This window comes from Berghia stephanieae, chromosome 3 (genome assembly GCF_034508935.2).
Source record: "Berghia stephanieae isolate SIO BIC M18660-M18661 chromosome 3, UCSD_Bste_1.3, whole genome shotgun sequence".
Taxonomy (NCBI): Eukaryota; Metazoa; Mollusca; class Gastropoda; order Nudibranchia; family Aeolidiidae; genus Berghia; species Berghia stephanieae.
Genome location: NC_088362.1, coordinates 34,048,651 through 34,076,618, shown reverse-complemented (window position 1 = coordinate 34,076,618; position 27,968 = coordinate 34,048,651). Strand labels below are relative to the sequence as shown.

The following is a 27,968-nucleotide window of genomic DNA, read 5'->3' as shown; positions in this document are numbered from 1 at the left end:
ATGGCATCAAAGTCAAGTGAATGTGAATCATCATTCAGTTCAGATGTTAGATTCATCAACAAGTAAGTTCAAGTCAATTCGACTAGACTAGACGTCTATTCAAGATTCAAAGCAGTATATTTGTCACCGTTTTCAGTTGTTCTCCTCACATTTCCACCTTTTAAAAATACATCACATTATCATACCTAAATGGCCGTACCCTACCACACCAACTTTCATTGGCATTTTGAAAACGATCAAAAAGCTACGTTTTGCTGAAATCGAAACTACGCATATGTAAACAAACCTTCTAATCTTGATTGAACTTGACCTGTAATGGTACAGTATATATTTTTCGTCTTCTTCCACTCTGGTCAGTGCGCTTTCTTTTCTTTTCTTTTTCTTTTTTTTCTTCTTTTCTTTTTTGTGTGTTTAATCGTACAGATTATTTATGTCCTTAAATCGAATCAAATGAAACATTTAATCGAAAGATCTAATCGAGTTGAAAACTGAATGTGTTTTTCTGTTGATTACAAAGATACGATAGGGTATGTCATTTAACTGTGCATAGAATCAGTTAAATTATTTTACAGCTGATTTTTCGCTTACAGTCTTTAAAACCAAATTGTGACGTTCTTTTCCACATAAGTCTAATCAATATGACAACCAAACCATCAAAATATTCATAAGCAAAATATTTATCAACAAAAGCCAACATCATCAAATCCATTTTTTTCCAAAGTAATCTCTACTGGCGGAGTAGTATACATTGTAAGCGATAAGGATCGTAACATTGTTGCTCTCCTTGCCAAACAAACAACCTGTGTTTTTATGATGTAGACTGCAATCTTTAGCTGAAATTGTGGTGAAAATGGATAACAACGGAGAACCAATGCATGCGTATGGTTCAACCAACACCAATACTTCAAATGCAGTTCAAAATACGGATATAAATATTCAGCTGAACGATTTCAAAGTAAGCTTTTACCTTTACATTGCTTGTTGGTATTCATCATGGGATATTGTCCTCTCCAATTCTCTCTCCTTTTTTTTTTGCTGACCTGCCTGTGGTGTGCAGTCTATTCTAAAAAAGATTCCAAAGCTTTTGATGAAAATAAGTTATTTTTGTTATGATAGTCGGCTGGGTTTGAGTTTGTAAAACTTAAGCAGTTCTTAAAGTTTAAAGAAGGTGGAAACAACCCCACGATATTATTGGTTGCTAAATATCTAATCTAAAACAACACAATCACGTTTTCATGTGTGTAACAATAAGAATGCAGGATATGGGGTTTTCTTTTAAATTATGTGGGCTGAAAAATATCAACTGTACAATTGTCAGTATTTTGAATAGTTAAATCCATCGTTATGATGTTGTACGATTCACATTCCATAGCTGCCAATCCTACCGGAAATTGCGGGAGACTCCCGCATTTTCAGTTCGTCTCCCGCGCTCCCGCCGGTCACACCGATCTCCCGAATTATCGTGCAGTATGCAAATAGCTTTGTAAACACTACTTAAATCATTTTTAAAACTTTTAAACTCAATTGTTGGTCATTCTAAAACTGTTTCAAGTCATAGTGTATCTTGATATCAAGTATGTTTAGTTTATTAGTAGTTGCCAGAGACATTCATTGATGGAGATTGCTTGTCTTTTTTCTTTTGAAATGTAGATTTATACATTTATGTATCTCCCTGATTTTTTCTGAATCTCCCTGATTTTCTGACCAAAACTCCCTCTTAATAAGCTTGGTGGGTTGGCAGCTATGACATTCAAATATGTCTTTTACTTGATATCTACAGGGACTTGGATACAATGACAATAAAGGAGATTTGAAGATTTCAAATGAACAGTAAGTGGATGCTGATTCAAATGTGTATGATTGTAATGTGCGGTTAAAGAGGGAGATTAAATTTTAATTCAAAAAACAAAAAGTGATAATGCTCCCGACCACTCAGGCGTTTTACATGGGCCAGTCAGCTTCTACACTCTTAGAATCGCCATGAATAGAGGTCATCAAGGCCTATGATTTCCCCCTTACATAATAAATGATAATAGTAAACAGCTATAATTAATGGCTTGTATAGCTGTCTAGGAGGATAACCTTCACAAAAAATTAATAATGAATAAGAAAAAACAAGTTCCAGTCCCACGTATATTTGACAATAAAAGTTAGTCTGATTTATCTGTTTTTATAAATATTAATGTATATATTAACCGATTTTGTTTTATGACACCATTGAGCTCTTAAACATAGCTACTTGATTTGTATATTTTTCCACTGGGCTTATCTTGTCGAGTCCCAAGTTTCCTAGGCTGTTTCAGCCCATTCCTCTGATACTTTTATGCTTAGTACAGGCTGATGTAAGGATGTCAGGCTGGAATCCCTCTTCACATTCCAGCCTAGGAAGGGATTTAAATCTGATTTGGTATGTTAGATAATATAAAGCGTCAGATTTCTTTGTGGTAAAGTTTTTGGTCTGTCTGAGGGAAGGGTGTACCCTCAGATAGTGTTACATTCAAATAAATATGTGTACATTATGTTTAATGTTGCAATAATGTATAGATGGAACTGGCCAAAAGCTGTGCTGGTAAGGGATCAAGATCGCAGGATTTAATGGGGGCTTGTGTGATCATGGGCACCACAACTGCAGAAAGACAAAGACCTCATAGAAAGTGTTCTAAGACGCGCAACTAGGGTCATTCCTGGATTCAAAGATCTAGAATACACAGAAAGACTGAAAAAGATAAGAATACCTAGCATGCAGTATAGGAGAGACAAAGGAGACCTAATTGAAGTGTTCAAATACACACATAATTTATACTCTGTTAGCATGAGCCCTCTAAATCTTGATTCCACCAACACCACCAGAGGACATAGATTCAAACTCTCCAAGGAAAGGTGTTCTCTAAACCTTAGGCAGAACTTTTTCTCAGTTCAGATAGTTGACAAATGGAACCGCCTGCCTGCAACAGTTGTCGACGCCCCTTCATTGCAGGCATTCAAGAGCCGTCTTGATGCTCATTGTGAAACAGAAAAATACTGTTTGTAAAGTTAAATTCAGACACCTCCTTCCACTATGTGGCATGCCCAGTTTTGAGAGACTTGAATTAAATACGTTCACGAATACACAAGAGCAGATAAAAGGCTGTAAAAGCCTACATAAATCTGGACTTATATCATATCATACCATATCAATTCTTTTACGAAACTTGATGAAACTGGCTTAAATTTGTCTAAAGGGTTACCACAGAATGTATCTGTATCTGGAGATGGTTCATGCTGATCTAGTTCTGAATGAATGTTATGGATTTTGTCTTGAAAAAAGTTGACAAATTTGTTTGGCAAGTCTAATTAGTATCTTTCGTTGGTTGTAAATGGTAATGAAGAGCATCTTCCACGTCCAAGTAGATCATTACAGATGCCAAATAATTGCTTGCAGGATTTGGAAGTTTCAAATTTTGAAAGAAAACGAGGTCTTTGCCTTTTTTATTGCTGTCTTCCAGGCACGAAATGTATTCTTGTATATTTCATGATGAATGGTAAGATCTAATGTTTTCAGCAGTGTTTCTACTCTCTGACACTTCATTTTAGCTTCTTTAATGTCTGAGGTATACTATAGAGCATACTTTTGATTGGTGATGGTCCTTGTTTGGAATGTTAATTTGGAACAGAAACGGGTGTCTTTGTTTTGTTATTTTATTTTGTTCTGCCAGCTTCCCTCTGAATTCTTAACTTTACTTCATTGGCAAGAGAAAAAAAAATCATTGAGGCACAGTTGTAGGTCATGAGAGCGACCTTCATTGGCTCGAAGGCAAAGTCAACAATAAATTATCAGTCTGTTAAGGGAACCGATGGTCAAAAGAAAATTTCAGACAATTTTGGAAAGGACGATTTACAGGCCTGAGTAGTACTAGTAGTAGTAGTAGTAGTAGTAGTAGTAGTAGTAGTAGTAGTAGTAGTAGTAGTAGTAGTAGTAGTAGTAGTAGCAATAGTAATAGTATTAGTAGTAGTGGTGGTGGTAGCAGTAGTAGTAATAGTAGTAGTTGTAGTTAGTAGGTGTAGTTGTAGAAGAAGAAATAGTATTATTAGTAGTTACAGGACAGCATCAGAAATGGGATGGCTTACAGAAGGACAAGTCCAATACTCTTCTCTGCCACATAAATGACCTTCCCCAAGATGTAGTATATCAAATAAGGCTCTTTACAGATGACTGACTTCTCTACTGACACATCGAATCACCATCAGACCAAATACAACTGCAAGCAAACTTACAAAATTTTGAACAATGGGCAGACACCTGGTGCATGCTTTTCAATAAAAAAAATGTTGTAAGATGGAAATATCCTGCAGCAAAACACCACTTAGATCCAACTATACACTGAACAATCACACATTGGAACAAGTTACAGAAAATCCATTTTTAGGCGTCATTATATAAGAAAACCCAAATTGGCAAGCACACATCAACAAAATAATAAATAAAGCAAATTCAATGCTAGGGTTCATCAAAAGGAACATCAGACATTGTCATGCAAACCTAAAAGAAACTGCTTACCTAACACTCGTAAGATCAATCTTAGACTATTCCTGTACAGTTTGGGACCCACACCTACAATCAGATATAAAGGCCAGGTTTGTCTTCAATGACTACCCCATAGCAGCATAACAGATATAATCACACAGCTTGGATAGACTCCATTACAAGACAGACGGAAAGAACAACGACTTACTCTCATGTTAAAAATTAACAAACAAAATGACAGCCATATCACCTGAACAACATGACATACAACAAAATTCACACATTCAAAGAAAAATCCACTAAAAAACTCTTAAACACCAATCTACAAACTCAAACATCTTCAAATTTTCATTTTCACCCTGCAGTATCTAAGACTGGAATGCTCTTCCTGAATCATGTGTGAACAGAATATATTTATAAACATTCAAGTAAAGATTATCAAAATTCTTCAGCCTAAACACCAACCATGGCTGTTACATTCAAGAACTCTCTCCACCCTCGAATACAAAAACTCAGAATTGAGTCGACTTTGAGTAACATTCAGATTCAGAACACCCCCCCCCCCCCTTTCTTGACATTACATAGTAAAGTTTTTGATTCTTAATGATTTTTAAGCTGACAGGCTCTTATATACCTGGTTCTATTTATCATCCAATTTACAACATTTCAGCTTGTATCAGTTACTCTCTCTGAGACACACAATTTCAATAGAAAATAATAGAAATTGCCCTCACTGATAATCTGTCCAACGTTCAAAAGCTGGTTTGATTACAATGTAGAATATTAACTTTTGAGCATTACATAATGATGATGATGATTATGATGATGAAAATAATAATAGTGATAATAGTAAGAAGAATACTACTACTACTACTACTACTACTACTACTACTACTACTACTACTACTACTACTACTACTACTACTACTACTACTACTACTACTACTTACTACTACTATATAATAATAATAATAATAATAATAATAATAATATAATATTAATAATGATAATATTAATAATAATAATAATAATAATAATAATAATAATAATAATAATAATAATAATAATAATAATGATAAAAGTAATAATAACGATGGTGATGATGATGATAATAATGATGATAATAATGATAATAATAATAATATAATAATGATAAAATAATAATGACAATAATAATAATAATATAAAATGATAATGATAGTGATAGTAATAAATAATAAGTTTTAAATTAATTAGTGTCCCTTTTTACCGTAATATTTACTCCTAATGTTATTTGGTGTAATTATTATTACATAAACTCTTTATATATTTGTCATTTGTTTTCAGTGGCAACGAAAAACTTAGTGCACCCCGTCCAACTTCTCTGCGCGCTCTTCTCAACCACCAGACAAGCTGTGACAGGCAGTCCATTTATTCAGATTCCTCGTTTGACCAACATGAAAGGTAAAATATTACTTGTTGTCCAATATGAAACATAAAGTGTTACTTAGTGAGTAACATGAAAAGCAAAAGGTTGCTTGTTGTCCAACTTGAAATGTAAAATGCAATGTCAGTTGTTGATCCTTGAAAGGTAAAGGTAAAATGTTTCTTGTTGACCAACATGAAAGATAATTTGTTTCCTGTTGACCAGCATGAAATGTAAAATGTTACTTGTTGACCAACATTGGAGGTAAAATGTTACTTGTTGACCAACATTAGAGGTAAAATGTTACTTGTTGACCAATGTGAAAAGTAAAATGTTTCTTGCTGACCAGCATGAAATGTAAAATGTTACTTGTTGACCAACATTAGAGGTATAATGTTACTTGTTGACCATCGTGAAAGGTAAAATGTTTCTAGTTGACCAATATGAAATGTAAAATGTTGATTATTATGGCAGATATAATTTTATTTTGTCTTGAGAGAGGTAGTGTCATGCTTTCAGGGGTATTCCTCTACGCATTTTCATATTTGAGAAAACTTTAGTCCATAAAGCTGATAACATACATGCAGACCTGCGTACTTGAATATTTAAAAAATTCGTAATTTTTAGGAGATAAAAATTGGAATTACTTTAGTTAACTTTAAAAATCAATAATTTACCCTCACAGGTATTAAATAACACTTTAAAATCCTTAGTTTGGCACCAACTTTTATTTTATATAAGTTTTGATGACTTAAAGATGCTCATGAAGTTCTGAGATTGGAACCAGAATTTCGTAATTCTATGACTTTTTCGTAATAGTAGGCAAGTCTGCATTATGTCCTGTGAGAAGTCAACTCCTTAAATGTCAATTGTTACATGATTAAAAGTCAACGTCTGATTGTGTCAATTGTAATTTTTTAAAAATTTGTTTTATGAAAATTCTTTAACCTTCCTCCTTTCTGTATTTTTGTGTCCACCTCAGTTGGATTAGACATCCCAAAGTTCTTGAAAACTGGAGGATAGTCCTGGCATCAGGTTTGCTGTCGCTTCTTGGTTTAGGTAAGTGTCCATTTATATGGAATACGTTTTAGTTTTAATGTGTTAATGTTAACGGTAGAATTAGAAGAAAAAGAAGCTTCTAACTATTTAAAGGTTTTGTAACAAAATACTGTATTTTGTAATTGTATGTAACTTTATAAGTTTCACAAACTTCTTAAAATTTCTAAACACTCACACACACAAACACACAGACACACATTCTCTCTCTCTTGCTCTCTCTGTATCTCTCTCTCTCTCTCTCTCTCTCTCTCTCTCTCTCTCTCTCTCTCTCTCTCTCTCTCTCTCTCTTTCCCACTCTCTCTCACACAAATAAACAAACACAAGCAGATATTGTTGTTATTATTATTATTATTATTATTATTATTATTATTATTATTATTATTATTATTATTATTATTATTATTATTGTCACCATCGTCATTTTTTTGTTTTATTTTCAGCACTCCTTATCACAAGCATTGTAATTGCGATCACACCACAAAGAGGTAACTGTGCTTTCTTTATTCAATTTCCATAAAGTTGTGTAATGAAATAAAATCAGATATCCAAATAGAACACACAATGTTCATTGAATTGGAATAGAACGGATGGTCTGTGCGGCTATGTGATCTAGTGATATGACACTTGCCTTTGAATCTGAAGGTCCTAGGATCGAGTACTGCTCTGAGCAGCGCATCGTTAAGTCCTTCAAAAAGTCTCTTAACTCACATTCTCTCACCAAACTCAGGCATAAAATGAGTACCTGGCTGTTGACAGCATTGTCTCTGTCAGAAAAAAATTATTGTATCATCTAAAAGGTTGTTATGTCTCGTCCTACATGTTAAATATTGTTGGCTAGGGACCCTTTGTAAATCGCTTTGAGCACGTTTAGTGGATATTGCGCAATATAAGAGCTCAATTTTTTTATTTAAAAGAAAAATTTGTTCTGTAAATTTTTACCATGTAATAATTCTTGTGAAATGATAATGTTTATCTCTTTAAAATTTCAGAATATAACAATGACCTTATAAAGCGATTAAACATATTAAAATTAGTAGGAAAAAGTACAAATAAAGTCTATTTTTTAAATGCTTATCTTTCCTTCTTATCTGGTGTAATTCCTCTTAAAAAAAAAGAAAAAAAGAATATACTAACATTATCGTCCTAAGCATTGCATTGATATAAATTGTGTTTCCTTTTTTATTTTATTTTTTAATGAAGACAACAAGGTTTTGAAATAATTGTTCTTTATTACTAGTTTTCATGATATAATCTCTTCCCCCCTCCCTTTCCACTCTTTTCAGGTTATCACTGTCTTATCATCGGCCTCATCGGCTTTCTGTGTATCATCCCTGGAGGTACATTTAAAACTTTTTTTCTTGTTAAATTCAAATTTAGCTTATCAGTAAAAGTGATCATAAATTCTAACATTACTGCCAAGTTACACAAGTTTTTAAAAAAATTTAGTGGAGTTTAAAAGAATCACATGTCAAATTTTGCCATTTACATATTTTAGACAAGTAGAGCATCTGGAATATGAGTTCTAAATAATAAAGATTTTTTTCTTGTGTAAGGAATTTAGAAAACACAATGTTATTAAATGATTACATTAAAATGAAATATGGATCATCTCTCATTCATTGGATGATTTTATCTCTAATTCATCACTTTTCTTTGTTGTTGATAAAAACAGAAGATTGAAACATCCACCTCATTTGCCTTTAGTAATCTAAATGAAGCTTACATTCGACTTTATTACAACTTACTTTTTCTCTTCGAGCATATTTATTTTGAAATATGAAAGTAAAAAGTTTGAAAATAGGAGCATATGATAGGCATGTGATAGGCTTTATTCTGATTTTGACATCTCTGGTACTACTCTTTCGTGGTTTAAATCATATCTCACCAATAGATCACAGGCAGTGAGTGTAAATGGCAAAGTTTCTAACGATGTCTATATGGAATATAGCGTCCCGAAAGGTTCGGTTATAGGTCCTATCCTTTATACCCTTTATACTTTACCATTAGGCAGTGTAATACGCTCCCATTCTGTTAATTACCACATATATGCTGACGACACGCAGCTATATAAATCTGCTTCTCCTCATGATCTCTCCTCTCTTGTCTGTCATTTAGAAAATTGTTGTGACTCCATCAAAAGTTGGATGCTTTCAAATAAGCTATTGTTGAATGAAGACAAAACTGAAGTTGTTTTGATAGGAACTCAGCAAAAGTCTTTCCAATTTTCAAATCCTACTCTAACTATATCTGATTCTGATATTTCTATTTCTGAAAGGCTAAAAATTTAGGTGTCATTCTGGATAGTTCTTTGTCTGTGGATCAGCATATAAACAATAATGTGAAAAGTATGTACTTTGAGCTCTGTAGAATATCACAGATGAGGTCGTTTTTACCTTTCAACACCTTGAAGATAATTGTCTCTGCATTGGTCTTGTCACGTCTTGACTACTGCAATTCACTGCTCGCTGGTGTCCCTAATAACAAAATAAACAAGCTCCAGAGAGAACAGAATTGTGCGGCTAGGTTAGTCCTGGGAAAATCTCATTATGATGATACAAAGGACATGCTTCGAATCCTCCACTGGCTGCCAGTCCGGGCTAGAATTGAATATAAAATAGCCCTTATCTGCTTTGGTGTATTTGAGTCTTCTATCCCTCTTTATATTCAACACTTACTCCAACCATACGTACCTCTGAGAAATCTTAGATCCCACGATTCAATATTGTTAGCATCTCCTAAAACTAAACTTAAGTATTTTGGTGATAGGTCTCTTATGAAATTCGGACCGACGATTTGGAATAATCTCCCTCAATCTGTGAGATTCTCGAGCTCAATAGACATTTTCAAAAAAGCCCTGAAAACATATCTTTTCAGGAAATATTTACTTAATTGAATTTTAAATGTATTGTATGTGACATTTATATTGATGATGCATTGATGCCCTTTTATGCTCTTAATTGTTTTGTTACTTTGGTTGAATTGGGTTTTTTTTGTTTTTGTTTTTGTTTTTTTTTTGTTTTTTTTAAAAGCGCTTTGAGGTTTCGACGAAAGGCGCTATATAAATGAGCCAAGGTCAAAAGGTGCCCGCCTGATACCAGTGTTAAGAAAATTTTATTTTTACTTAATTATGGGCTGTTTTCATTGGGTTAATGCTTGTAATCAATTGATAATATGAAGAAGAGATAAAATGAGATAGCTCAACATGCTCTGTTCAACAGAATATGAAATAAACAACTTGAAAGTGAAATTTGAATGCTGTTTGGCATGTGCGTAAAACGAGGTCAACGCATCACCTTTTTAGAAATCGTGTAGAAATTAAATGTGATGTTTTAGCTCACGTGATTGAAATTTGACTAATAGTATAAAGTCAAAATTTACTTTTAAACGCAATTGCAGTATATTACATATCTGATTAAGTTTCATATAGAGTTCTTAAAAAGTTGGTGTTGCTTGTGACCTTTGGTGTCATCAAACACAGCACAATACTAAGACTCGACACGAAACTTTAAAGCTCATGTTTAATGTTTATAAAATGTTTTATTATGAGGAAAAAGCATCGATTTACTATCTGAACTCAAATCTTGGAGTAAATGTATACCGTTTTGCCGATATTGAGGTTTATTGGATTTGGTGTCATTTGTCACAAGCAACACGGCTTGCGTGAACACATGGAAGTTTGTTTCGTTAAATGGCGATTCGCAATTTTGATCCACCCTTCTTACCAGTCTTTGAAGTGCAGCACTTTCATTTGCCTTTCCAGCGTGGCTCCAGGCAGAAAAGGTAAGTTGAACTTTGGTGTCATCGCTATTTTACATTGTCACAAGCAACACTTGATATTGGATATTACAAAGTGCCACCAAAAAATTATGTTTTCAGTTGTTATTCTATTTACAAATATGATATTATGACATCTAATCTGAGACTGATTTTGACACAATTAATTATTTCCTTGTAATTCTAGTTTTTTATGTTTCAGGGTTGTATCAATCAAGAAAAAGACAAAACTCAAGCTTTTGACGAATCCAGATAAAAGAAGGGTTGTCAAGAAATTTGATTTGATTTATTAACACACTTAATTACTACAAACTAGCAGATTTGAGCAGTAGGGCGGATGTTACCGTATGGTTACATGAATTCATTACCATGGCTGATATTTATCTATTGTTTGTGTGACTTCTGGTACTTTTTGTGACCATTGGTGTCATTGGTTAAAATGTCACAGGTGACACTTAAGTTTGAAGTTTCTAATGTATTTCTGTTTTCATGTTCTTCAAAGCTTGATATGTCATTGAATAACATTAACAGGCTATATTACATGTGTTCAGTTGCTGTTCATGATTTATTGAGGCAAAATTGCGTTCTAGTGCCGATTTTGACCAAAGTAATAGCAACAATGCTATTATTAATTTCTAAGTATATTTCCAATTTGAAAGTATTTAGTTTCTTAAAATATTTTTGAATATCATTTTAGAGTATGTTATTGTGCTTTTTTGACTGAAAATAATGATATATTATGGACGAAAGTGTGATTTGGTGTTGCTTGTGACATAAGTAATGGTGTCACCGGTCGTATGTCACAAGTCACATTCAGATGCTCTATATTTCTATTTTTGAAGTCTTTGGTTTCTGAAATATTACTAAATTCCATATTTAACTGTAGTTATTACACTGGTTTGAGCGAAATTAATGATATATTGTCGAAATTGCAATTTGGTATTGCTTGTGACATAAGTAATGGTGTCATCGGTCTAATGTCACAAGTGACACAATGTCGCTAAATAAGATATGCTTTGGTCACATCATTTCCCAACATTTTATTCCAAAAGTTTCTAAACATTGCTGGTAATAAGCATATGCAATATTGTTGTTGTTGTTAATGTACAAACATTTTTATGAAATAATATATTTGCATTCTATGTTGCTTGTGACCGATGACACCAAAAAACAACATTTTCTCCAATAGTTGGTAATGTTATTGTACTATGATTGTTGTTGATTGTGTCTTTTTGTCTATAACTTACTAAAAAAAGTTTGATACTCAACAAAAATCATTTGGTTATTGAGTTTTTTGTCTCATTTTGGTGTCACCGGTCACAAGTGACACCAGCAACCTATAGGCATTGTTGACGATATTATGCTGCGTTAGACCTTAAAAAAGGGCCTTTGATTCATGAAATACAGGGTTTTTGCTACACATATAGAAACATGAATGGACTATTATGTCACTTTTATTTTGAGAAAAAAAAATTGGCACCTTTTGACCTTGGCTCAAATATGCTTATTATTATTATTATTATTATTATTATTATTATTATTATTATTATTATTATTATTATTATTATTATTATTATTATTATTATTATTATTATTATTACTACTATTATTAATATGTATAAGATAAAAATTTGGAAGTAGGCATTAGTGTTAGATAAAAATTTAGAAGTAGGCACTGGTGTAAGATAAAATTTTGGAAGTTAGCACTAAGATAAAAATTTGGAAGAAGGCACTGGTTTATTTGGAAGTGGGCACTGGTGTAAGATAACATTTTGGAAGTTAGCATAAGATAAAAATTTGGAAGAAGGCACTGGTGTAAGATCAATTGAAAAAAAGAATGTATGAATCAGTGCTTAACAGAACAGAAAGAAAAATATAAGAAAATAATCCCCAAAAAAATCAGCCTGCCTCGAGTTGGGATTGAACATCAGATCTCCTGAATATGAATGAGTCAAATGTGTTACCATTACACCACAAACATTACCCAATAGTTGGGATTATTTAATGCCTATATTCTTTTCAAGAATACATATTTTCGCTGTAAACTTTCCTCCGCAGCCTCACAAACATTAACATAAAATATGAATACAATGAAATGAAATTATGCTCCATTTTGCATGTTTATTTTTAAGATAATGCAAATGATATAGCCATTAAGTTGTATGTGAAGCGAGTGCTTTACCCACTGAGCTATCCAGACCCCCCTTCCCCTCCTTTGTATTTACATGGATTACAAATCATCTCTATATTTACTTGATCTACATTTTTTTTTTCCAGGTTACCATTTTATCTACATTTACTGTGCAGCATTGGGACGGCCAGGCTATCATTTTGAAAATCTTCCAGTTTTACGATAAAAAAAAAACCCTTCACAAGAATTCTTCCTTTGGGACAACACGTTTATCAATGCTTACCAATTTTGAAGCATCAAAATATTGTGTGGAATTAAGTTTGCATTAACTTATAACTTCAAACAATATTCTTTTTTTCATTTTACAAGATTACGCAAAACTTTACTGATTCCTATGGACTGGACTGTTATGCTCAAACTGTCTTTTACACTGTCAATAAGTGTTGATTCACTTTTTTTTGTGATATTTGTGTGTATCAATTATAATGATAATAATAATATGATGCCATCTTTTTATAATGTCACTTTATTTTACTTATACGCAAATTTGATTGGTTGCTTGGGGTCACGTCCTTCCATTTTTGGGAAGGAAATTCTTGCAATTTAAAATTAGATGAGAATGTGAATAAATATTTAAAACTGCAATCAACATTTCCCTGGGCTGAGAATTAACTTTTTATCTCTACTTTTGTAATATCTTGAGACATCACATGCATAGCAATCAGATTTTGAACGGCTTGTTCTGACAAGTATTTTATTATCAGGCTATTAGCTCAAAAAAGAGTGGCTCAATTTTATATGTAGTTATTAACAAACAAAAAAAATCAAAATCAATTTTTCTTAATTTGAAGAAATATGGAGATAGAACCAGTTAATCCCCAGCCCACGATTTACAAACTATTGTCCACTAATTCCAAAGTAGAGTTAGGGCTGCCTTAATGGTCGACTGTCACTTATGTTCATCATCATCATTGCCTTTTTCACCCTGGGTCAAGTTTAGGCCACATAAACAAGTTTCCATTCCTCTCTATCTTGAACTAGATAACGTTTTTATATCACTTCTCTGTATATCAGCTTCTTTAACTCATCTTCATGTTCCCCGTGGCCTTCCCCTTGATCTTCTGCCTTGAGGGTTCCAGTCCAATACTTTCTTTGTTATAGTGGAGTCATTTTTTCTAAGGGTGGTCACTTATGTTATGATAACTGTTTTGTGACACATCATCGCTGCACGAGAAGTTGTTTTTTCTTCTTCTTCTTCTTCTTCTTCTTCTTCTTCTTCTTCTTCTTCTTCTTCTTCTTCTTCTTCTTCTTCTTCTTCTTCTTCTTCTTCTTCTTCTTCTTCTTCTTCTTCTTCTTCTTCTTCTTCTTCTTCTTCTTCTTCTTCTTCTTCTCTTCTTCTTCTTTTCTTCTTCTTCTTCTTCTTCTTCTTCTTCTTCTTCTTCTTCTTCTCCTCTTTTTGTCTGTTACTTTAATTTAGATTCTATCTACATTTTTCTTCTTATAGATATTATGAATACATTCTCCTCCTATCTTAAACTGCTTTATGTTTCCTTCTTTTTAACCTACTTTTTTTTTGTTGGTCTTCTTCTTCTTCTTCTTCTTCTTCTTCTTCTTCTTCTTCTTCTTCTTCTTCTTCTTCTTCTTCTTCTTCTTCTTCCTCCTCCTTTTTAGTCTGTTACTTTAATTTTGAAGATTCTATAGACCACAGTATTTGTTCTCATTATAGATGATATGAATGAATACAAGTGGGCATCCACTCCTGAGTGGGGAACCTTAAACCTGCTTTAGTGGTTATCGACAAAGAGGCATAAATTTTTGTTAGAACCACTACTTTTATGTTTTGTTGGGGGTTGTTTTTTTTTCACCTACTTTTATTTTACGTCTTTTTTAAAAATAAGAAAGACATGGGCAAAAATGAATCCATGAGAATCATCTTTTGATAAACATCCTTTTTCAACCTGCTGTCGTAGTTTACAACACGGCGACATGTTTTTGTTAAAACCAGGTTCAAACGTTATTTTAAGCAATTGCCAATAGAAATCATGAATTAATTCAGATTTTCCATTTAATAAATGAAAATAAAGTTTGATCTTATGATTGACACCCCTGTACGTGTTAACACTGACAACCTTATTCAATAGGACACCAACTTTTTTTTATACACATTAAGAATTTTGAATGGTACTGTGGATTTTGTCTAAGTGTCAAGCTGGAGAGTAAGAAAAAAACAGATGTACAGGCATAGCCAGCATACTGTTGTCTCCTCTCTCTCTCTCTCTCTCTCTCTCTCTCTCTCTCTCTCTCTCTCTCTCTCTCTCTCTCTCTCTCTCTCTCTTTCTCTCTCTGTTTATCCACCTATCTATTTATCAATCTATCTCTATCATTGTCAATCGTTTTTTAAAACGAGCACTTAAAAGTGAAGAATCTTATACCAGAAATTTTTAATTCGTCAAAACAAATGATTTCACAGACAAAGGAGGCACTCATCCACCAGGCACGTCACGGCGCCCCATGTACGATTAGATTCTATGGTTTTGTAGTTCCTTAGTTTTGGTATTCCTAAATTACACATCATTGATTTTATCTTTCTAATATAAATTGTCATTAAGAATCACCAATTTTCTTGAATTGACAAATTTGCTACCTGATAATCTTACTCAAGAAAAATAATGAAAATGCAGAAAGAATAGAATAGATATGGACTTAGCAGTTACATCACATTGCCTTATTCAATTGCCTCGCTCTGCTTAGTTTTAAACAATGATGACTTGGATATTTTATAGATGTTTTAGTGAAGATTTTGTCACTTCTTTTTAGTGTCATGAGCATTTAACAAAAAGATGGCAAAGTTGATTAAATTGCTGATTTACATTTGCCTACAGCATAAACACAAGGTTACCATTCATTATTTTTTGTGTTTTTATTTTCTATCTAAGACAACATAAGTCTCGCATCAGGTTTTTTGTCTCATTGTGTGAGATTTGTTTTTTAAAACTATATTTTGGTCATCATTATTATTTTGTTTTATTTTTAAAAAATGATTCCATCTAGCTTATTTTCCCCCCATTTTGTTTCAACCAAAAATTTGTCATTACAACCAAAATGTCTTTATTTTTTATAATTATTGTTTTCACAAAACAACTCACAAAACTCATTGTGCAATAATTTAATTTTTGAAAGTACAGTCCACTCCGGATAATCACAACACCTTGGGATCAGCGAAAATGTTGCGATTAACCGAAGTTGAGTTTTCTGTCCACTATTGCAACATTTTACACAAATATGGTAAACTCAGACCAGTTGTTGTAAACATTGTTCTTAGTCCACCACAAACTGAGCAATTTGATTGGAATAAAAAAAATATGTCAACCCTGTATAGATTTTGACAAGCAAAAACAGCTTTGAGGCAAGAAATCTTAAGATTGGATTCACTTTCACTTCTTTTTCTCGACATCTGTAAGAATCCAAGAGATTAGCCGTGATGAGAGACAATAAGCTCTAACCAAACCCGTTGATCACAATACACAGTTGTCAATCACAAAACAAAGGATATCATCGCTCAGTCCATTATCACAACTGTTATCGTCTACCTGTTGTCTAAACCAAGCCCAGCCCACTCGCCTCATATTATCTAATGGTCACAGACGACCGCACAAACCCGAACTGCAATGCCCTGCCCTCTTTTGTCTGTAATATAGTGGTGACATACAACGGTAGCATTAAACCCCACCCACTCTCGATTCTTCAACTCGTCATGATTTAACCCATTTTGAAATCTAATCATGAGATTTTGTTTGATTGATTCCTTGAATTTGCCTCCTTTAGAGGTCGAAAATTTGTTGTGATTAACCGAAGTTTGTTTCAATTAACCAGTGACTTTTATATAGAATTAATTCCGTTTCTTGGGAAATGTTGCGATTAACCGAAAGTTGCAATTAACCGAGTTGCGATTATCCGGAGTGGACTGTAATTTACTTATATTTTGTCATCAGAAACAGTCAAGCCTTCTCTACATTAATCAACTCAATCTTTGAACCAAAAATAAAAACAAATACAGCAGGTAAAAAAAAAACTAATTGCTCTTCTTTACTCAATTATCATCCTTAAATTATCATTTTGATGCTGTATCTTTTTAATCGCAAACATTCCTATGACAAAACTTGTTTGTGTGCTTTTACCATGAAGGTGTAGCCAAATGAAGTATTGTCATAGAATTTAAATTGTTATGGTAAATCTTAGAATCCATCGTCTTCAGTAGTAAAAGCATTTATTTGTGTATAATTTTCTACATTGATTTTGTAGTGGATTATAATCCATAAATTCATTTCATGTGTAGTTATTTTTTGTTGTTGTTGTTATGAATTCGTAAGAATGAATAATTATGATAATGTCTTCAAAGCAAAAGGTGCAGATGGTTGTGCTATCTATCAACATGATATTTATACATTTGTAATGGAATATTGGAATAATTTAAAAAGCTACCTAGTATATTAAAAGTAATTTTTCATGAGATTTTAAAATGAGATATCGAATACTCTCATCCTGAGTTAAATGGCATGCATAACTTATTTTAAATTGTTTTGTGGTATCGTTCATTCTTTAATATCTAAAGTTTACAAACCAAGGGTAACCAAATTGGGTAGCTTTGAAATGGTTTCTACAATCAAATTTGTTACAGTTGGAGTAAAACATGATACATTGATTCATTTAAGGCATGGGAAGTTTTGAAAAATTCATTTTATTCATCAATGCTGGATTTCAGGCTTTTTGAAATAGATTTGAATTTTTTTCTGGCTTTTTACCAATTTCCATATCCTTCGCCCAGTTTGAAAAAAAAAAGCAAAAAAAAAAAAATAATAATGATAAAACTATAAAATTACGGATGAACAGGATTTGGCTTTCTGAAATTTTTCAGAATAATAAGTTTCAGGCATGCGAATTTGTTAACATATTTCAGGCTTTTTTTTACCTAACCATTCTTGCAGCCATGTTTATTTATAGATAAATGTGTCCTTGAGGTATAATATTTCAATGATATGATGCTTTTGTAATCCTGGGTAATTATCTTTACTTCACTTTATCTAATGCAGGAGACGGAGGGTTAAAAAATGATACGGTAAAAACGATATTAATTCCTAAATTGTTTTGTATTCAAATGATAAAAATCTTTTGATACTACCATGTTTGGTTTTTTTTTGTTGCAGCTGATAAGTCATATTTTAACACATTTCACACGAAACCATATCCTTGAATAACAATGCACACTGCTTGGTATACCAGTTTTGGTTTTCACCGGGTGCTCCAATTCGTTAATTTCAGAAACACATTCTATGTATATTGGTGATATTTGCGTTTTGTTTTTAAAAAAAATCTAATTGTACAATGATAGGGATTGGCTTAGTTTTGATTTGTTTAAACATTTGGGTGTCACCTTTCATTCTATTGATGGAAGTCATAATACATTACACCAACACAGTGATAAATATTGAGATTCCTGATTGTTTATCTTATCAATTCTGAACATGTGTGAGAATATTAACTTGTGTTTACGAAATTACCAACAATGTAAGTTTTTATAATTTGGGTTTTGCTGAATTCATTTTGATCAAGTCTACTTGCTGTTATCAGATGCTGATGACGTATGACACTCGCCTAATTTGAGTCCTGCTCTGGGCAATGCAAAGTTGAGCCCTTGGAGAAGGCTTTTTACTCACATTTTCTCACAGTACTCATGTGTAAAATGAGTTCCTTGACAGTAGCAACATTATCTCTGTCGAAAAAAACAAATATTGTATTAACGCCACAGGCGTTTTGTTTCATCCTGCATGTTAAAGGTTGCTGTTAACTTGGGACACCATGTAAAGTGCTTTGAGCACAGTTAGTGGATATTATTCTCTGTAAAACCCGAAGCTTACTGTCAAATTTGTCAGATTGGTTTTAAATAATAAAAAGAGAATAATTTTGTTCTCAAGCAACAAAGAAACTTCTAAACACGATAAACTCCAGGTCCATGGGCCTAGTGGCTCCGAAGGACGACATTTTTCATATTTTTGACTATTTCATGAAAAAAAAAAAGACTTCAGCTTTTTATATAGCACAATATCCACTAAACGTGTTCAAAGCGCTTTACAAAGGGTCCCTGACCAAAAGCAACACTTAACATGAGGAACTAGACTATAACGATAACTTCAATTTTCAGCATCTAAATCATCTGGACACCAGACCATTTAGAGGCTATTGGTACACATCTTTTTTTTTCAAGGATGAATTTTTAGGTTGGTGATGATTTCAGTTTTACATGTTTTTCAAGTTTTTTATTTTACACATTGATAAATGTTGTTGAAGATATAGTCTCATTAATTAATAATAATAATACAACGATCTATGAGATTTGACGTCAATGTAAAACAAATATTATATTGATAAAGATGAGATTCTGGGTGGGGTCCTTTGACCTCCCATGGTGGACAGGAGGTCACGCTGTCTTCTATCCCCTTATATCTGTTTTCCGAGTTGCTTTCTGTCTTTGTCTTGGAATTGGATTACTTAGTTTTGTCCCAGCCCTGGCTGAAGTCCTTGACTGGGAGGGAAACAGTCAAACGTATAGTTTTGGGAGATCATATTTTTTTCCTAATAAATTATATCTCTGTTATGTATTGTCAGTTATTTATTCTGTAAACATTTGTGTGTGTTCCTCTTAGTGGGATGCTGTGCTAGTTTCAGGTTGAGATTTTAAGGTGATCCCAAACTAAGTACATTGATGGTATGCTCTTGGAATCTACATCTGTTCCCTATTTGAACCAATGTCCCTTTGTTTTATTTTTTCTTGGGTGTTTTGATTGTAAATCTAGAATATTTTGACTATTCCATTTTCTTCTTTTTACTGGTGTTGATATGACCTATATGTGTCGCTAGCACCGGAAAACCCTTAAAAACAAAACAAACAAAGATGAGATTTTTTCAAGTTTTGAATTTTTAACAAAACCTTATTCTTGCAATTTTTTTATTTTTTTTAATATCAAAACCTTATAATGAATGTGAATGAATTATCTGTGTCTGTTGAGTCAATGTTTTACATGATCATGTCTTTTGATTTTATCTACAATTGCATACAGATAGTCCAGTACATATCCAAATTCAATGAATATGTTCTGGCAATCAAAATAGTAGAAGACTAGTAAAATTTCTGACAATATCACCACAATTTTTTTACACCTTTAATTATCATCATCATCGTCATCATTTTGCATTTAATATAAGCATATTAAATCAAAACTTGGTTGCAATACATTTCATTAAAAATTTTCAATTTTGTTGGCTGCCACTCACAGGTCTGCGCATAGCGATTTTGAGTGAATTGACAATAACCGATTTAGACCACTTTTATTGTGCAAGGAATATTTTGGTTTGTTTTTAATTTGAAGGCTTCCTTTGACGTCAATACAGGATGCACACAAGAACACAACCAATAATAAAAAAACATTTTATTTAAGGAAATAAGGAACTTCATGTCAAAACTTTTACCCAGCAATCTTAAAAATGAAATCTATGATTTTCAATTGTGAAAACCAAAGTCTATTTATTGCTCATCTCATTTTGGTATAGATCTATGGTCTGGATTAATTAGTTGTTTTCTTTTATTATTTGTCTACGGCCTTTAACTATGGCTGTTGATTGATGTCAAGGAGTGGAAAAATATGCATTGCATATTGGTTTAAGGGATGGGGAGGGGTGTGGCAGCATGGAAGGCAAACTTTACCTTATAGATGGACCTAAATATTTTTTAATTAGAAGTCCTTTGCTGGGTAGGAAAAAGTATCAGTATTTAGGTCATTTGATATTTGAAGTCGTGAATGCAAACTGGACTGCATGTATGTTTTGTTGTTCTTTTTTTTTTTTTTTAATACTTAGTTGAAAGTTGAATGACAGTTTATCATGATTTATTCATATCAGCTATGAACAATACAGATAAGATTTGTATCCTGTTTAGAAACATCTTGAATTGGACTTGTCTTTAAGAAAAAATCTGTTTTACATATCAGAGTCATTTTGAGATGAAACCTATTACAACCCACTCTTATTTAGATTTTATTTGAATTAAAATTCATTAAAATTGGAAGGGGTTTATTTGTATTTGCTCAAGGAAAGAATGCTTGTTTTCACCTTGCTTCTTGTCATTTTCTGAGGTTTTTGTTTGTTTTTTGTTTTTTATTATGTTTTCCATACATATTATTCCTTCATTGGAGCTGAATTGTATATTCCATCATCTGTATTTATAGATCATCTTTTTTAAAAAAAAACAAACATTTTAAACAATGAATGTCACCTCAAGTAACGTTGGAAGTTTTTAATTCACTGAATTTGAATTAAACCAGAATCCCAATTGCAATTAATTGGATTTTTATATGAGATTCTGACTACAACGATATGTCGGATAAATGATAAAGTAAAATTCCATTTGTATCCGAAATTTGTCTTGAGAGAGCATCGAGTCCATTTTAAAGTAACCAAGATGTTTCGGTGGCTACCTCATCTTCATCTCCATTGTAATCAATTGTATGTAATCATGACTTTACATGAATACTAAGCTCCCAGCTCGAAGCTGTGGACTGTAAAAAGTCGTGTACAAAAGAAAAAAAAACAGCTTTAAAAAAAAAAAGAACTAAATACTAAAAATGAAATGTTTCGGGCTCAAAACCCTTGTTTTTGTCAAGAACTTAACAAGATGTATTGATATTTAACTGTTTTTGTGATAGGGTGAAGAAGGGTCTTCAACCTTAAACGTCACATGTTTAGTAGTTTTTTTTAAAAGCTGCTATTCATTCATTTTTGTACATTTCTTGTAATTGTAATTTGAATTTTTATTTAATGAGACGCCTTTGTTTTATTCATCTCATGCACCGTCTACAAATTTTATCTGTGTTTCTTTTTTTTTTGTTTTTATGTTTGTTTTTTATTTGAGTTTGATGTGTTATTGTAAAACCCTTAAAAGCAAAAACAAACAGTTATTTTAGTTTGTTTTATAAATATGTAACATTCCATTTTTTATTGAACTTAAATTACTCACACTTTACTAATTTTTTTATTTTTTTTAATACTAATTAGCGTAGTTATTTGTACGCTTCTCGGCCCAAAATTGGCGGAGTTTGAATTTATTATAAATTGTAGTGTTCTCTATAAGTGTTATAAAGGATTAAAGTCAAAGTAAATAATAAGCTATACTAAGCTGATAGAAACTGTGGATTGTAAAAAGAATGGAAAAAAATGAATATATAAGCTTAAAAAAAAAAATAATGAACACAGACCGTTTTGGATTCAAAACCACAATTTGTAAGCTGGCAACAAATAATTTTACGATTATAAAAACAATTTTATTGTTGGCTGAAGAAGGGTTTTGATCTCTAAATGTTCAGTTATAATGTTTTCAAATTTTAAAAGCTTTTATATTTATTTTTGTTAAATATTCAAATCAGTTTACTGCCTTGCTCTGAAAAACCACATTTTTAAAATTTTGGCCAAAAAGCTTATCCTTTAAGTATTGATTGATAAATGTATTAATCTATCGATACTTTAAAGGACCAGTTTTCTGGCGAAATTTTTTTAAAATATATTATTTCAGAGTAAGCAGTATAAATTAATGTTTATAAGACTATAAGAGAGCAATTATCTGATTTGGGCGGTTCGAGTCATTGAGGCAAAAGTTGTATCATTTTCATGTGCTTTGTGACGAAAGAGTTAAGATATCATGAACTGTTAGAGTTTGATTAATTCCTGCGTGTAAAGGGTTAAATCCAAGGTGCATATATTGGCAGGTCTGGTTACTGAATGAAATAATGGGCTTGATTTAACATTGTTGTGAAGGAAATTATTTGGAGTTGTGTTGAAAATTTTTCCATTGCATCAATGAACCCATAACATTTTTGGTTATCAGACCTGCAAATCAGTACACATTGGTTTAATCCACTTTTAATTGATTCTTTTTTTTCATGACTTACGCAACTAATTATTTTAAAGACTTCAAATTAAACTAGAAATACATTTCTGGGATTTTGAAAACATTCTATTGATTTGAATGCAGCAAAACCTCAGGGTTTTGGGTTTTTTTATTAATGAGGTACACAGCCTTTGTTATTGAGAGAATGCATTTGCTAGCTAATTCACTCCCTTGATCAGTGACCAAATGATAAATTTATACAAGGACCTACAGGGCTGCAGATTTTTCATTGGTATGGAATTCAGTATTTTTTAAAAAACCACCTGGTTAACAGAAAACATTAAAAAACGTGTCTTTTTACTGGAGTTCAGTGTTCAGATGGGGATCGACATAATAGTTTAGTAAATTTTTTACTCCTGGATCTGCAACCCTGGGACCCACACTCAGTGAACTGGTATTTCAGAGTTGTGGCTTTTTGTTTTAATGAAATATGTCATTTTGTGAGTTTTGTTCATCGTCAGAAATCAATAAGCCCACAGAAATAATGTTTACATTTGAGTTTTACTCTCGTTGGTGTTCACTGTGTCAGACACAACAAAGGGACAGAATCAGTGACAAACACATTCCCCCAATAGCCCAGCTCGGTGATGTTTTTAATTTGAGTTTTCGATCGATTGTTTTCAATGCTTTATTTCATTGTTTTGTTGGTTTGATTTTAATGTATCGGGCTGGTCCCGTTCCATTGACCTTATTGAGTTGAGTTCAAGGTCAACTGTATATGAATCTGAATGAGCTTTTTTTTTTTTTTTGTAGCTGAATGGATTTTACTGTGATGCATTTTTGAAACTTTATAAAATTTGTATACCTGTCTGTTTTAGTTATTTTGTCTTCCACAGTTCTTTATGTAAAGTGGGACATTGTAATGTATTATTCTTGTTGATAATAATTATATTATTATTAATATTATTATTATTATTATTATTATTATTATTATTATTATTATTATTATCATTATCATTATTATTAGTATTATTATTATTATTATTATTATTATTTGTCATGAGGTTCAAATATTTGGAGGGGGAAAAAACACTTTTTAAATAGGTTTGGGTTTTCAATTTGCATAGACAGGATGTTAAAAGTTGGGAGAGTCTTCACTCTATTGATATTTTTCTTTATGTTTGTACAATGCTAATATTTGAGTAAAGGGGGGGGGGGGGGGGCTGGATGTTCCCCTGATATGCTGTCTTGCAGCCTTCTATCCTTGTTCTTGAATGAGACAACTTGGTTTTGCCCTTTCCGTGGCTGAAGCCATTCCGTGAGGGGGAAAGAGTCAAATTTTAGTGTACGTTTTTCTGTAGAAGACAATGCTATCTTATCATAGTTTAGATTTAGTTTTCATTCTAAAAATTACATGACATAAAAGAGCGAGGATGGATGATCTTTATTGACCACCAGCATATTATATTTAGACTAGGTAATAATATGCCATCGCTCTGAAACCAGAAGATTATTTACACAAGGTTTGTATCCAGTCCTCCCAAAGAGTGCTTTTACACTTCCAGTGAAATAGGAACCAGTTTTTTTACATTAAGCTTTCCTCACCTCCCATAGCGAGCAGAGAGGCACTTACTGTGTCTCTATCCCCCTGTTTTCCAACATGCTTTCTGTCTTTGTCTTGGAATGAGATTTCTTGGTTTTGTCCTGGTCCTGGCCGGATACCCTTGCTGAGAGGGAAACAGTTAAATGTATAGTTAGTTTTGGGAGATGATATTTTTTTCTTTGTAAATCATCTCTCTTATGTACTGTATTATGTTTTGTTTACATATTCTATATGATTTGTAAACATTTGAGTGCATTCCTCTTAGTGGGGACCTGTGCTTGTGTATGGATGAGACTTTAAGGTGATCTCAAACTAAGTACTTTGATTGTGTGCTCTAGGAACCTACATCAGTTTCCTATTTGAACCAATTACCCTTTGTCTAACCATTTCTTAGATGCTTTAATTGTAATTCTAGAACTTTTTACTATAATAATAATATAATAATATATACTTTATTCATCAAAAAAAAAAAAATGGAAATTCGTTTACAGACGTGAAATGCATGAAAATGTGTAAACACAAAGTTGAGAATCTATGGCGACAAGGTATACATATATAATATATGCAAATGCACAAAAATGTAAAAATATACAACCAAGAACCAATAGCAACACTTTATATATTAATTTGATAGTCTGAACTTGTGTGTGTATATTTAAAAGATAGTATTTAATTTAAATCACAGTTGCGCATTAAAAATTCAAACACCATGTGGCAAAAATGAATTAAGGTGACGTGTTGTCTTTGTTTTTATAGATATAAGGCGACGGCTCCTCATGGAGAACTTAATATATTCGTGAAGGGGGTGATCGCCATCCTTCATAACTTTATCCATTTTACTTAGACAAAATCTCTTGAACAGTTCTTCCACATTGGAAATTGGGTGAGTATAACTCCTGGCTTTATTAATTATCCGATCAGTTTTCTTAATGTCACAAATACTAGCATTTCCACACCATGCTGTAATACAAAAAGTAATAACGGTGTCCAAAACGGATCTATAAAAAAGGGTGCATAACGTTTTGTCTATGTCAAATTCTGAAAGTTTCCAAATAAAGTACATCCCATTTTCTTCCTTTGTACTGGCGCTGATATGACCTTACTGTGTTGCAAGCACCGCAAAACCCCTAAAAACAAAAAACAAAAAAACCTCAAACTTTTCTTCCTTGTTAAAACCCCAGTCAAAGGATAATTGCATCATTTAGATAGCTAGTTTGGGACTACTGGGTATCCATCACTAAATAGTACTCGGTCCAAATGGCAGGGATACAATCCACAGATCTGTTTGCCTTTTTCTATACAATGTCTGATCATGCTCTGGAAGGAGCTGTCTTGGATTTGCAGAGACCATAGCTAGGGTAGAGTCAACTTTATTCATTCTATAGCGGGTCGGGGAGATGGGGAGGGGGGAGGTGTCTCTGTGTAAGAAATGCTACTATTCATGTATTTTTGAGTTATCGCCCTTCTGCCGAAGAACTGTTCAATTTCACATGGTACAATTTGGACTAAAAGAGTCACAGTTTCGTTTTCTAAGAATATTGAATGATTTGAAGTCGTTTTCTAAGAAATATTATTGTGTGATATACATTGTCATCTTTTTATAGAGGTTTTTTTTTTTTTTCCTTTGTCTAGGTTTGTGCTCCTTGTTCGTCTTATTGTTGTCGTTGCACGACTTTGGCTGTCAATTGCTGATATTCCTACTATGTTTATTGTCTATAAAGTAGTGGCTTGTACTTGACCAATTTTGTTTCTCTACTTTCTTATTGGTAGAATTCGCAAGGAAGACAAATGCAATTTGTTTAATCATATATTAATAAAAGTTAAGAATTTTTTTTTACACAAAAGTATTTCGTAAATACTAGATTGTAGCATGTTTTGAAAAAAAAAAAGGGGGGGGGGGAGGTGAATCATTTTATAACACTTGTGTGCAATTCGTGCCTAAAAAAGGGGAAATGAATTAAAGGAAAGTAATTTTTTTTTAAATCCTCATAGCTGCCACTGTCCCACGTGTTTGTGACGCTTATAAAGATAACTACATGTCTATTTCTGATTAAACTATAACATATTAGGTCTTCTTTATCCAGTTCTGTGGTCATTTTTCTGAGAGTCAGTAGAATTCGTGGTCTTCAATTCTATTTTTTAAAAAGGGGGTGGGGGGATTGAAATTCACGATGTTTTTGGTTTATTTTGAAATATATTACTTAATGAATCGTTTACAATTTAATCAATTAAATTTAACAATTAACAACGTTTGTTTTTTGTTTTTTTACATGCTTGTTTTTATTGTCATGTTTATATTGTAGATTTATTGATCTACTACCAGTATAATCATAGAAAATAATATGACCTTTTTACCGCATACCAGTGTGTAGTTTATTTATCATTCAACTTGCACAGTGACTCAATTGTGTCAAATTAGGTCTCATGACTTTGTGTAGCCTACTGTCATATTAATTGTCTCACATAAAATGTTATTCATGTTATTGCTAATGACCCTTGAAATTAAATGAACGCAATTAAGGACTAGTGAGCTATCCCATACATTTTCAAAACTTTTATCTTCACTCTTTTACGTCAAGAAACATTATTTGAAAGGGCTTGTATGAAACAGTGCCAAAGCAGATAGAAATTTACAAGAATAAAAACATCCCCAAAAATCAGCCTACCTCAACTAGGACTATTTTCGGATTTTTTATTTTTGATTTTAGATTTATCTTTCTGCTTTGCCTTGTGCTGTTTCGATGTCAGTATTTCCTGTTAAATCTTTTAAACTTAAAAAAAAAAAAAAGAATGTAAAAGAGGTCCAATATAGTTAGTAAAAAATGGCCGGCGACTAGTAGTAACTTTGTCACAACGTTTTGTAATGTGGGATGGCTCACCAAATGTGGCCCACTATCTCAAAACAGTGTCATGTCGGGTTGACGAAATACAAAAAAAAAAAACCCAAAAAACTTCAGGTGACATTTTTGCCAAAGGCCATATAGGCCCATCACTGCAAAATTCACAAATGTGTCATGAAACAAACTAACATTAAATATAATGTGTCAGCTTTCTGAATCGTGTTTAGCGCTCTGTTGAATGTCTCTGCATCTCTAAATAAAAATATGAAATTTGGTTTTAATTAAGATTCTATTTATTTTTATTGCAATTGGTAAAACAAAAGCTAAAATTTTACGTTTATGGTCATTTTAACTTTAAAATCAGTTTTTGGGTTGTTTTGGGGGGTTTTTTTTGCTTTTTTTTCTCATTTCGTTCACCCCGAAATAATACGGTGTTGATACGATGGGCCACAAATGTACTTGTATTTATTTTTATTACTATTTTTTTTTTCTCATCTCCTAGAGATTAATGTAGACGTTTACAAACACATCAACGGCGCTCAACACTTACATAGTTCTTTTTTATGAGCTACACGGTCTGTTGTTGGTTTTTATTTATTAATGCCTTATAATTTTACTCACACATTTGCCTGTACAAATATTGAGAGACAAAAAAAAAAATACAAAAAAAACTGAACTTGTTTTCATTATTGATATTATTAAAACATTACAAATGATA

The 27,968-nt window shown here is 32.4% G+C and overlaps 2 protein-coding genes across 3 annotated transcripts in view; one reads left to right on the top strand and one right to left on the bottom strand.

Moving 5' to 3' along the window:
• LOC144967591 (aspartate dehydrogenase domain-containing protein-like) overlaps positions 1 to 1,300 on the bottom strand; it is a 20,457-nt gene extending 19,157 nt beyond the window's left edge. Inside the window, exon 1 of one of the 2 annotated variants that reach the window (XM_078905055.1) lies at positions 968 to 1,300. In XM_078905055.1, the coding sequence (XP_078761181.1) occupies positions 968 to 995 (28 nt within the window). In that variant the 5' untranslated portion in view covers positions 996 to 1,300. Of the gene's footprint in view, positions 1 to 185; positions 285 to 967 lie in introns of those variants that run through there. The other variant, XM_078905054.1, reaches the window with a different exon arrangement.
• LOC144967593 (transmembrane protein 134-like) lies at positions 416 to 27,968 on the top strand. Its single transcript, XM_078905057.1, has 7 exons — positions 416 to 955; positions 1,781 to 1,830; positions 5,831 to 5,947; positions 6,892 to 6,968; positions 7,409 to 7,453; positions 8,252 to 8,305; positions 13,020 to 27,968. Exons 1-7 carry the CDS (start codon positions 851 to 853, stop codon positions 13,097 to 13,099), a joined length of 528 nt encoding a protein of 175 aa, XP_078761183.1. The 5' UTR covers positions 416 to 850; the 3' UTR covers positions 13,100 to 27,968.

Bases quoted from the DNA above. Each gene is read 5' to 3' on its own strand.
- LOC144967593 (XM_078905057.1), top strand. From the start codon at position 851: ATGGATAACAACGGAGAACCAATGCATGCGTATGGTTCAACCAACACC. The intron at 5,948-6,891 runs GTAAAATATTAC...TGTCCACCTCAG, and splicing joins TCGTTTGACCAACATGAAAG to TTGGATTAGACATCCCAAAG. The intron at 6,969-7,408 runs GTAAGTGTCCAT...TTTTATTTTCAG, and splicing joins GCTGTCGCTTCTTGGTTTAG to CACTCCTTATCACAAGCATT.